The sequence below is a fragment of the Gekko japonicus genome, unplaced genomic scaffold (assembly GCF_001447785.1).
Source record: "Gekko japonicus isolate JY-2015 unplaced genomic scaffold, Gekko_japonicus_V1.1 scaffold1835, whole genome shotgun sequence".
Lineage (NCBI taxonomy): Eukaryota > Metazoa > Chordata > Lepidosauria > Squamata > Gekkonidae > Gekko > Gekko japonicus.
Window position 1 is genome coordinate 210,678 of NW_015173191.1, and position 11,922 is coordinate 222,599.

The following is an 11,922-nucleotide window of genomic DNA, read 5'->3' on the forward strand; positions in this document are numbered from 1 at the left end:
CCTCCGGAGAGAGTCACATGACTCCACGCCTGATCATCCCTCCCCACCCCCACCCCAAGCAGCTTTCGTCGCACTGCACTGACTGGAGTAGCTGATTTTTATATTGCCTGCTTGCTCTTGACAACAAAGCTGTGTTTGATTTTTAATTCTGTTCTTTACTGATTAATAACACAACACATGAGGGAGGCAGCTCAGGAGCCAGATTATAGACCTGGGCAGGCCGGTTCCAGCCCGTTGGCCGTATGTTTGACAGCCCTGCTCTAGCTGGCAGTGTAGGCCCAGGCAAAAGAACAGATAAAAGATGGCCTAATTTCCACCATAACAACTTTTCTGCATTAACGTGTCATGGCTAATACTTAATGCAGTGTTGCAGATTGCTGTAATCCCAGTACTATTACATTACTTATTAGGTGTCTCATCGTATTTGTTATGTATTGATGAATCACTGCATTCACTTTCTATGCAAAGCTTCGAGCCAGACGAAGGCTCCTCAGAACTGCATTGCTACTGGTCGCTCTGTTTCAGCGTCCAATCAGAACAATTTGTTAAATTCTCAAAAAGGTCAACAAGAGACTTAATCCTGAAAGTGACAAGCGGAACTGTTTTGAAAATCCAAGGAGAACAAACTAAAATTTTAAACGTCATTCCATTTGAGATCAGAAAAAGAAGAAGACAGTACAGAGACCTGACACGGTTTCTTCAAGAACACAACACCCCATAGAGATGGTTAACCCCGGAAGGGCTTACTTTCAACTTCAATGGCAAAAAAAGAAAAAATTGATTCTTGTCTTCAAAGTGAAAAAATTTCTTGAGCACCAACAAGATAAAGATGGATTTGAGAAACTGGAGGACGACAGGGATGCAGAAAAAGAAGAAGATAAAACTGAGGAAAGTTCTACCAACTCTTCGTCAGCTGAATCCTTAGATTTTGAAGCAGAACTAGGGGCTACGGCTCCTAAGCCCCCTAAAAATAAAAAGGACTTTGAAAAGAAATGTAGAGGAAGGAAATAAGTAAAATAATGAAACTCTAATGGTCTGATAATAATCATGAACTAAGAAGCATACACTCTAACCAAATTTGTTTGCGAGTACCCGCTCAATCGTCTATATAACTATTGTATTAACTCTCATGTATTACTACTTTGACAATAGGGAATTATCCTTATTTTAAAAAAATTGTATTAATGATATTTTGCTACTCGTAGTTTTAGTTTGTTCCCATCCCCAAACCCTATAGGTGTGTAGTTTAGAAAAGCAATAAAAATGTTTTTTTTAAAAAAAGGAAAAGTATAGTTCTTAATCCTGACAGTTTCCACCCACTTTCAGTGTAGCAATAGTAAGATTGTGAAGCCTCTGTTGGGCCCAACATACTTGCTGGGCTCCAATTTACATTTTGGGGGGAAAGTGTGTCTCTATTTTATTTTACTTGGGTCTATATATCCTTGATTGAGAACAGTTGTATTTTTCAAGGGGGGGCTCTTATTTCAACCACTCCTAAGCTTTTCTTTCAATTTCCATTTCATTTTTAAATGGTAAGCCTATTTGCATGAACAAGATTGGGAGGGGCATGCAGATCAGAGGCCTTTTAGAATTTCCTTTTTCCTGTGTGCAGCCCAGAGAGAACATTGGCAAGGAATGTGCACTCCGTACCTGTTTGCGCTCTTCATTTTGCTGTTACTTAAAATGGTGTGGTACAGTTTCAAAGGGGCAACTAACTGGGATGTAGGTGCCACTGCATTCTTCTAGTACAAGGCACTTTCACATTTATCTTGTACAAGCGGAAGTGCTTAACACCAGAGGAATGCACTCTGCAGTGGACTCCTTCCACAACAGAGACAAAGTCTAAGATCCAATCATATGTTTTAAAAGAAATATAGAAGAAGACCCTATTTTATATCAAACAGAAACCACACTATCACCCTGACCTGGATTAGCCCAGGCTAGCCCAATTTTGTCAGCTCTGAAAAGCTAAGCAGGGTTGGCTTTGGCTAGTATTTGGATGGGTGACCTCCAAGAAATACCAGGGGCGTGACATAGAGGCAGGCAATGGCAAACCACCTCTGAAACTTCTCTTGCCTTAAAAAAAACAAGTTTAGCTCACCACCTAGTGGTGCATAATGCTAAAAGAGGTAGAACGTCTGACTGCCAGACAATTTTAGGATCTCCTGGCTATACTACAAACAGTGCGGTATGATAATTAATCACCACACTGTCATTCCATTATTTTCTCTTTCATTTTATCATATAAAACAAACATGTTTTTAAAGAAAACATTTTAAAAAGCATTCCAATAGTTAACTGAAAAGTAGCATTATATTTAGATATTCAGTTTAATCTATAACAACAATGAAATTCCCCAGAGTATGTCATTATTCACAGGATGAATACACTTGGGAAAAATCCCCACTTAGGTCAATGGGACGATCCTGAGTATACATATATAGAAGAGAACTTCAAGGACCCCGTGAGAAAATTACCTTTCCTGAATACGTATTCATTTACTTGATATATACTGCACTGCATCTCATAAATAATATATTCTTTAAATTACTATCCTAAATCAAAGTATATTCTTCTAATCCACTTCTGAAACAATCGCATATTCTGAGTCTGAATTTATAAAAAGAACAGTTGTAAAGATTTTTTTCTAGTCACGTTTATTCAAACATTACCCAGAAGCCACAACTAAATCTAATTGTCTTTAAATACACCTTCCAACTCTAATGGAGACCTCTTAACCAGGTTCCTATATGATAAAAAGGAAAAGAAATGCAATAACTTATTGAGATATGATGATGTACAACAATAAAAGATCAAAGTTGCAGGCGCTTCCAAAGAGGATTTCAACATAAAAGTAGCTAAGAAAATCTTGCTGTAAATCTTGCCTCTTCTGTTATCTTATAAAGTGGGTGTGTTCACCCTCCTTCTGACCTTTAAAGGTCACTGAGAAACAACATCATAGTCTCGTCTGGCAAGTGTTGACTTATAGTCCTGCTGGAATATGTCTCTAAGTAATAACTGTCATTATAACCTTTCCTTACATTTGTAATGTTCCTCTGCTTTGGTCACAGCTCTAGAAGATCTAGGCTGCTTTCACACACATTGGATAATGCACTCACAATGCACTTTAGCAATTGTTTGCCACTAGATTCTCCTGTTTCAACACAGGAAAATCCAGTTACAAATGACTGCTGTGCTGTAGTGCATTGAGAATGCATTATTCAAAAATGTATGAAAGCAGCCCCATTCAGCCACCATAGAAAGGTAACTGCGGCCCAAGTTGGAAAAGACAATTCTCCCTCCATGCCACAGAGGAGGAAAAAGTCATCTGAAAAAGTCTGCAGGTAGTTGATTTCAACTTAATGTATAACACTTTTCCCTCTCTGGATTAGCTGTACTAACTATTGGGGGCCTTTCTTCTGACTTCCATATTCTGCCCCAGAGTGTTGCCCATCCTTGACAGAGCCCTTTGGAGTGCCTCACAATCCTCACTGGTTTTCACCACCCTGAACAACTTCGTATCATCCGCAAATTTAGCCACTTCAATGCTTACTCCAAACTCCAAATCATTAATGAACAAGTTAAAAAGCAGTGAACCAAGTACTGATCCCTGCGGTACCCCACTGCTTACCACCCTCCACTGAGAAAATTGCCCATTTATACTCACTCTCTGTTTTCTATTAATTAGCCAGTTTTTGATCCATAAAAGGACTTATCCTTTTATCCCATGATTTTTGAGCTTACTTAGGAGCTCTTAAAGTGACTATTCTAAAAGTGAATTTTAAAAAAGGACACAGCAGGAGACTGCTGAAATATGACTATAACCACTGGCCAACTCTCACGTTTTCCTGGGTTTAGCCCAGCCCAGGGGCATAGCTAAGGGGGTTCCCATGGGTTCCCAGACACCCCTATATTTCTGGGGAGCACCTTCCTAAATCCAACATGGCTTCACCTCCATGGATAATGACAATGGCCTGTAATGTCACTGGGCCTCAGTTCTTTCAAGGACCCTGCATAGCAATGCCTCTGGCCCAGCCCCCACCCACGAAATTGGAAAGTCTATGCCCCTGATTTGATTGCCTTTTAATTTGCTTTGAGTTCCGTTGAGGAGGAAAGCAGTGAATAAACATGCTGTTTTGCACTAACATTGCTGCAACTGCTGCCAGAGTTGGGGTTGTTGGTCTACTTATACGAGAGCTTTTTATACATATAAACTAGCTGCAGTAATAATCTACACAGAATCAGATACAAAAACCCATTCAAAGAGACAACAGTAGTGTCATGGTTACTTCAACCAAGAAACTTGTGTCAGGATGTTGTTATTTGGACCCAGTGTTTTTACCATGTTACTAAAACGTGCTTGTCACCAAAGATTTGTACAAAGATCACTGACTCCACATGGTAAATTACTGCACAGAAAAGTCTTGGCACATACAGAAATCTCCATACAGTAGCAATTCAAAGGGCCGCCATAGCTTTGCTTATTTTTGTGAAAAGGTCTTGTAACTTAACTAAGTATATGCATTTTCATAGCCTTTCAACCTCCTGTCAAATCCTTATCCAATGTCATTTTTCTCTAAACTTTCTCTAGGTGCTCCTAATAAAATGTATGAAATGGAGCAGACTATTCTAATTTTAAATTTAAACAATTTAAGGAAAGTGGGTTGACAAATGTCCTTTAGTAGCATGATCTGCTTCAAAGAATTTCTCAGTTACAATTACAATAGGGATTACGGTTCTCAGGCTTTGTGGCTTTCCGCTGTTTTTAAGCCAACCAAACAGAAAGACCCTTCAAAGAGTGCAAGTATAGAATCTCCATAAAGAAACAAAATGCTAAAGAATAGATGGATATAATCCAGAGTGCAGAAGCTGGGAGTTTACTGTTCACACAATCCTCTTATAAAAACATTCACTTTGCACTTTCTAGATGTATGGAAATGCAAGTGATACACCAAAGCAGGGAGTAAAAATCCTTTGCCCAAGAAAACGCCAAAACAAGACAGAAGCTGAAGCTAGTTCTTGCATAACAACGATGCAGTGAAGATGTAAAATTTTCCAGCAGTGCTGAAGCAATGGATGGTATGGGGGAAACACACACACATTTTTTTCTATTTTGTTCAGGGAGAAAAAAAATGGAACATTTGGGGGAAACTGAATTTCTTGTCAAACCTAAACTTCTATTACTTGTTTCTGTATAGTGTATACAATTGTACTGATTGGCATATTTATGAATCTTAAAAATATAAATGTGCTAGTTTCATTACACAACAGTGATTACAAATATGCACAGTTTGTGATGGAGCTGCAAGCTGCTGTATATAGAAGAAACCCATTCCTTGGGTCCTAAACCTTCTTCATTCATTGCTGATAGCCTCTGCAGCAGACTGCATTCTTCTAGTACAAGGCACTTTCACATTTATCTTGTACAAGCGGAAGTGCTTAACACCAGAGGAATGCACTCTGCAGTGGACTCCTTCCACAACAGAGACAAAGTCTAAGATCCAATCATATGTTTTAAAAGAAATATAGAAGAAGACCCTATTTTATATCAAACAGAAACCACACTATCACCCTGACCTGGATTAGCCCAGGCTAGCCCAATTTTGTCAGATCTGAAAAGCTAAGCAGGGTTGGCTTTGGCTAGTATTTGGATGGGTGACCTCCAAGAAATACCAGGGGCGTGACATAGAGGCAGGCAATGGCAAACCACCTCTGAAACTTCTCTTGCCTTAAAAAAAACAAGTTTAGCTCACCACCTAGTGGTGCATAATGCTAAAAGAGGTAGAACGTCTGACTGCCAGACAATTTTAGGATCTCCTGGCTATACTACAAACAGTGCGGTATGATAATTAATCACCACACTGTCATTCCATTATTTTCTCTTTCATTTTATCATATAAAACAAACATGTTTTTAAAGAAAACATTTTAAAAAGCATTCCAATAGTTAACTGAAAAGTAGCATTATATTTAGATATTCAGTTTAATCTATAACAACAATGAAATTCCCCAGAGTATGTCATTATTCACAGGATGAATACACTTGGGAAAAATCCCCACTTAGGTCAATGGGACGATCCTGAGTATACATATATAGAAGAGAACTTCAAGGACCCCGTGAGAAAATTACCTTTCCTGAATACGTATTCATTTACTTGATATATACTGCACTGCATCTCATAAATAATATATTCTTTAAATTACTATCCTAAATCAAAGTATATTCTTCTAATCCACTTCTGAAACAATCGCATATTCTGAGTCTGAATTTATAAAAAGAACAGTTGTAAAGATTTTTTTCTAGTCACGTTTATTCAAACATTACCCAGAAGCCACAACTAAATCTAATTGTCTTTAAATACACCTTCCAACTCTAATGGAGACCTCTTAACCAGGTTCCTATATGATAAAAAGGAAAAGAAATGCAATAACTTATTGAGATATGATGATGTACAACAATAAAAGATCAAAGTTGCAGGCGCTTCCAAAGAGGATTTCAACATAAAAGTAGCTAAGAAAATCTTGCTGTAAATCTTGCCTCTTCTGTTATCTTATAAAGTGGGTGTGTTCACCCTCCTTCTGACCTTTAAAGGTCACTGAGAAACAACATCATAGTCTCGTCTGGCAAGTGTTGACTTATAGTCCTGCTGGAATATGTCTCTAAGTAATAACTGTCATTATAACCTTTCCTTACATTTGTAATGTTCCTCTGCTTTGGTCACAGCTCTAGAAGATCTAGGCTGCTTTCACACACATTGGATAATGCACTCACAATGCACTTTAGCAATTGTTTGCCACTAGATTCTCCTGTTTCAACACAGGAAAATCCAGTTACAAATGACTGCTGTGCTGTAGTGCATTGAGAATGCATTATTCAAAAATGTATGAAAGCAGCCCCATTCAGCCACCATAGAAAGGTAACTGCGGCCCAAGTTGGAAAAGACAATTCTCCCTCCATGCCACAGAGGAGGAAAAAGTCATCTGAAAAAGTCTGCAGGTAGTTGATTTCAACTTAATGTATAACACTTTTCCCTCTCTGGATTAGCTGTACTAACTATTGGGGGCCTTTCTTCTGACTTCCATATTCTGCCCCAGAGTGTCAACATTCAGATAATGTGATATATCACCATTTTTATTAAATTCAGTACAAGAATCCTCAAATGTTGTTAATGGATTTGGATTAGAATTTGAATCCTCTGCACTAAGGGTACTTGGGGTAAATTACATCCTTTTTACTGGCTTTCTGACAAACACCACCAGGTTTCTGAACATCCAGCAGAGATTTTTTCCAACTCCTTCATTGCCATGACAGCAGTTCTGCTAGCCAGAATCTACAGAGAGTGCTGTGATGATACAAAAGGAAAAATAAACCCTACCTTGTTAGAAGATGGGAGGGTAAGCTATGATCAAAAACAAAATGGAGGGGGTAGGAAAAAAGAAAACACAGCAACAAAGATGAATATAGCTGAATAACCATTGTGGTTAATGTAATATGAACAAGATAAATTGATATTTATCTTTATAAACAGAACAAGATAAATTGATATTTATCTTTATTTTCTTTTAGGCACCAGGCTAAAAAACATCTTTTTCACTCAGGATTTTAGTTAGGGGTTTTATCTTATTAGCTTCTTAATAGTCAGTTCTGTTTTATGGACAGTTTTTATACTGCTTATATCAAATGGCTTGTTTTTTACATTATGGTTTTTAAGTGTAAGTGCCTTGATCAGGACTCTGAAGGAGAGGCATAGAAATATTCTAAATAAATACATACTGTAATGTATTCAATAGCTGCCATTGAATGCATAACGTGTATGTAAATCACCTCGTTGAAGTGTCATGTAAAGCTTCGTCCTGGGCTAGGATCCAAATCCCTCCAATAGTATTGGAAGCCCAGGAAGAACCAACCAATCAGGTACCAGCAAGCTCCCTGAGCGGGAACATCTATGGTAGGTCCTTATGTACACCATCTTATTGGTTGGTATTTGTACAGTAGGCATGGCTATATTAGCCGGGAGAGTTTAAAAGCAGAACAGCTGCAATGTAAAAGCTGTTCTGGCTATTCATGTTGATCTGTGTTTGAGTTGTGTTCGAGTTGTTGAATAAAGCTGAATCTTTGCTGAATCACTCTCTGACTATTTTGTTAAGTGAGCGACTTAACACATACATAATTAAAACTCTATGCATTTCTCATGCAAAATAAAAAGTTTCCTATAAAACAAGTCAAAGCTCTTGAAATTTTGATTCTGAATTCCACCCATTCACCAACAGGTCAATTCTAATTTTAGCGCTGGCTACAAACAAAAGCACCTTGGAAACTTGGAGCATTATAGGACATTTTAAAGCAAGCTGCAGAGCAGAGAAGTCACAAGGGTCTACATAACCTTCAAGATTCTGCAGAAGACCTGGAGAGCACACTCTGAGGAGGGAAGCTTCTGACTGTCAAATGTCAGCTTGCTTCTGAAGAGCCCAGTAAGAAGCAAGCAATGGGAATTGTGTTTCTGAACCTGAGCTTGGGTAATTAGAATTGCACTTCACGCTGAATAGTTTAAGAAACACTCCTCTAAGGAGGGCAGATACTTACTGCAGTTTTCTTCATCACTGCCATCAGGACAATCTTCAAAGCCATTACATCGAAAGCGACCAATGATGCAGTGAATTCCACTTGCACAGGGAAAGAAGGTGGAGCCACATTTAGATTTGGCTTTTGCTGTGGGGGGAGAAGAAAATGAAACAGTAAGAATTAGGAAGACATCTCCATCATGAAAGGTGTAACAGGAGGAGCTACAAGGCTCACAAATGCTTCCACTGTTCAGTTAAAAAGCTTAGAAATGTAAAAACGGGTTGTTTACCTGTAACTGATGCTCTTCGAGTGGTCATCTGTGCATTCACACCCATGGGATCTAGTGCGCACGTGCTGGATCGATCGGCATTGTAGCAAGCTCTTTAACGGATTTTCGCGCCCAGTCCCTCGGGCATGCGCAGGAACCCCACCGCACATGCCCAGAGGGGTGGGCACGGACATCCCGTCAGTTCCTTCGAACCGTGCAAATCAACCCCTATGGAAAATGTAGAAGTTGACAGCAGCGGGGAAGCAGGGCGGGTGGTGTGAATGCACAGATGACCACTCGAAGATCATCAGTTACAGGTAAGCAACCTGTTTATCTTCGACGTGGTCTCTGTGCTTTACACCCATGGGAGATTAGCGAGCAGTGGCCTGCCTGGAGGAGGGTGCTGGCAGGTCCTTGCTGCGTCGCTGAAGAAAGAATGTGACATCCCATGTTGGTATTAGAGTTCTTACAGATGTCCAGGGGGTAATGCCTCATGAAGGTGTTAGGCGTGGCCCAGATAGCAGCCTTGCAGATGTCCGTCAGGGGTACTCCCTGGAGGAAGGCAGTGGAAGCCGCAACAGCCCGGGTTGAATGGGTCTTGATGGGGCCAGGCAACGGCTGCTTTGCAATCAAGTAGCAGAGGTGGATGAGACCCGCAATCCACTTTGAGAGGCATTGAGCCATGATGCGAGGCCCCAGCCTTGCTGGTGCATATGAGACGAACAGTTGGGAGTCACGTCTCGTTGGACGGGGGCTGTTGAGGTAGAACAGTAGTGCCCTTTTGACATCCAAGGTATGTAACAGTCTGTCCTCTGGGGATTTTGGAGCTGGGAAGAAATCCAGGAGGAAGACTGCAGGTGGAACTCAGCTGGAAGGAGATGTCCAGTACGAGGCGGACACCGTCTGGCAAGAATGACAAATAAGGCGTGTCATGCTGGAAAGCCAGTATTTCTCCAACTCGCCTTGCAGAGGTGATGGCCACTAGAAAGGCCGTCTTCCAAGACAGGAATTTCATAACGCAAGTTGCGAGTGGCTCAAAGGGTTTCCTTGTAAGTTGACGAAGGACCCAGGGAGCGACAGGAGTCTTGACAAGAGGGTAGAGGTGTAACAAACCTTTTAAAAAACATTTAGAAAGCGGATGTGAAAACATGGTGCATCCGTCGACGTGAACATGGTAGGCCAAAATTGCGGCCAAATAAACTTTTAACGACGAATGGGAAAGTCCCGAGTCAGCGAGGGACGGGAGGAATTGGAAAACTTTCTCGAGGCCTGCGGAGGAGGCTCGAGGGGCATCATCACCTAGGGAAGAACAGAATAGTTGCCATTGGTTACGCGGGTTGAAAAACCTTTGACGTTATTCTCTACGCCATCAATTTCAAACATGTTACGTTGTGATGTAGGAGAGGGGAGTCTGACAAGAAGAGGAGGTCCTGTATCGTACCACTCTCAGAAGCAGGAGTAAGGAAGGGAAAAGATGAAGGCCTGTGGACCAGGGAAGGAGGAGACCGTCTCCGAGCGATTGTGAGTCCTTGCCGCCTCAACTGCAGAACATAGGACATTTTTTGTTGGCTCTGGTGGTGAAAACATCGACTTGGGGAGTTCCCCACCTGTGGAAGAGCGGGAAAAGATAGGACAGGTTCATCTCCCACTCATGGAGACTGAGCCTTGCTCGACTTAAATGATCTGCCTGCACATTCAGCTGACCTGGGATATGCGTGGTTACCAAAAGATGTCATGGACGTTGCAAAAGTCCCATAACTGAATGGTGAGGTTGCAGAGACGTAGGGAGACCGTGCCTCCTTGTTTGTTTATATAACTGAGTGCGGTGGTAATGTCCATGAGGACTGTAATACATTTCCCTTTGATTATTGGTAGGAAACTCGTGACTGCGAACTTAATTGCGAGCAGTTCCAGGAATTTTATGTGTCGACCTCGCTCGTGGGTGTTCCACTTGTCCCCGACGCACAGACCCATCATGTGTGCACCCCATCTCGACAGGGAAGCATCCGTGGTCAGGATGATTTGGGGTGACGGAGGGTGGAAGGGTGCTCCCTGGAAGATATTGGAAGGGACAGTCCACCAAAGTAACGAGTCTCGTATGTTGGGAGGGGGGAGAGGACGACAGTGTGAGTGTTGTTCGCTGGATTGTAATTCCGGATGAACCATAGTTGTAAACGACGCATTTTCAGTTTGGGAAAGACGAGAACCGACGTAGTTGCAGCCATAAGGCCAAGTAGCCTTTGGATTTGGAAGGCAGTGACAGAAGGGTGGGTACGGACGATGGTGGCTAAGGAAATTATGTCTGCCGCTCTGTCTTGAGGCAGGTAAGCCATGCATGTTGTGGAGTCTAGTATAGCACCGATGTACTTTATTCTTTGGGCTGGACTCAATTGAGACTTTTCTCGATTGACTTGTAGGCCCAGATTTTTTAGTAGTGCCAGTGTCTCAGTGATGTTTGAGACAAGGGCGTTCTGGGAAGGCGCTATCAAAAGCCAATCATCGGTATATGGGTAAACGGAGAAACCCCGGAGATGAAGGAAAGCCGCAACCACAATCGTAGTCTTCGTGAAGACTCTTGGGGCGCTGGACAGGCCGAATGGCAGGGCTGCATACTGGTAATGCTGTTGACCAATCGCGAAGCGTAGGTATTGGCGGTGGGAGGGGTGGATGGTGAGGTGGAAGTACGCATCTTGGAGGTCAAGGGTGGCCATCCAGATGTGTTTCCGTAGCAGTGGCATAATCTGCTGTAAGGACACCATGCGGAAGCGATGGTAGGTTACAAAACAGTTCAGTGCCCTTAGATATAAAATGGGTCGAACGCCTCCATCTCTCTTCGGGACTGTGAAGTATCGGGAATAAAATCTTGTCTCTTGGAGGTGTGGTGGTACCTGTTCGATGGCTCCCTTCTGCAGAAGGACGAACATCTCTTCCAGGTGAGGTGGGGAAGGGGGTGTGGAGACGACGACAGGAGTAATGGGGTTCTGGTGGATTTGGATACGGTAGCCTCGGGTCAAGATTGACAGCACCCATTCGTCCGAGGTGATGTGACGCTAAGTATGAAGGAAGGGTGATAGACGGGTTTGAACTGACTC

The 11,922-nt window shown here is 41.8% G+C and overlaps 1 protein-coding gene across 1 annotated transcript in view; it reads right to left on the bottom strand.

Annotated features, from left to right (window-relative positions):
* The window catches only part of LDLRAD3 (low density lipoprotein receptor class A domain containing 3), a 219,277-nt gene that overhangs the window by 92,542 nt on the left and 114,813 nt on the right, over positions 1 to 11,922 (bottom strand). Inside the window, exon 3 of the mRNA XM_015422615.1 lies at positions 8,584 to 8,709. Coding sequence (XP_015278101.1) covers positions 8,584 to 8,709 — 126 coding nt within the window. The remainder of the gene's footprint in view (positions 1 to 8,583; positions 8,710 to 11,922) is intronic.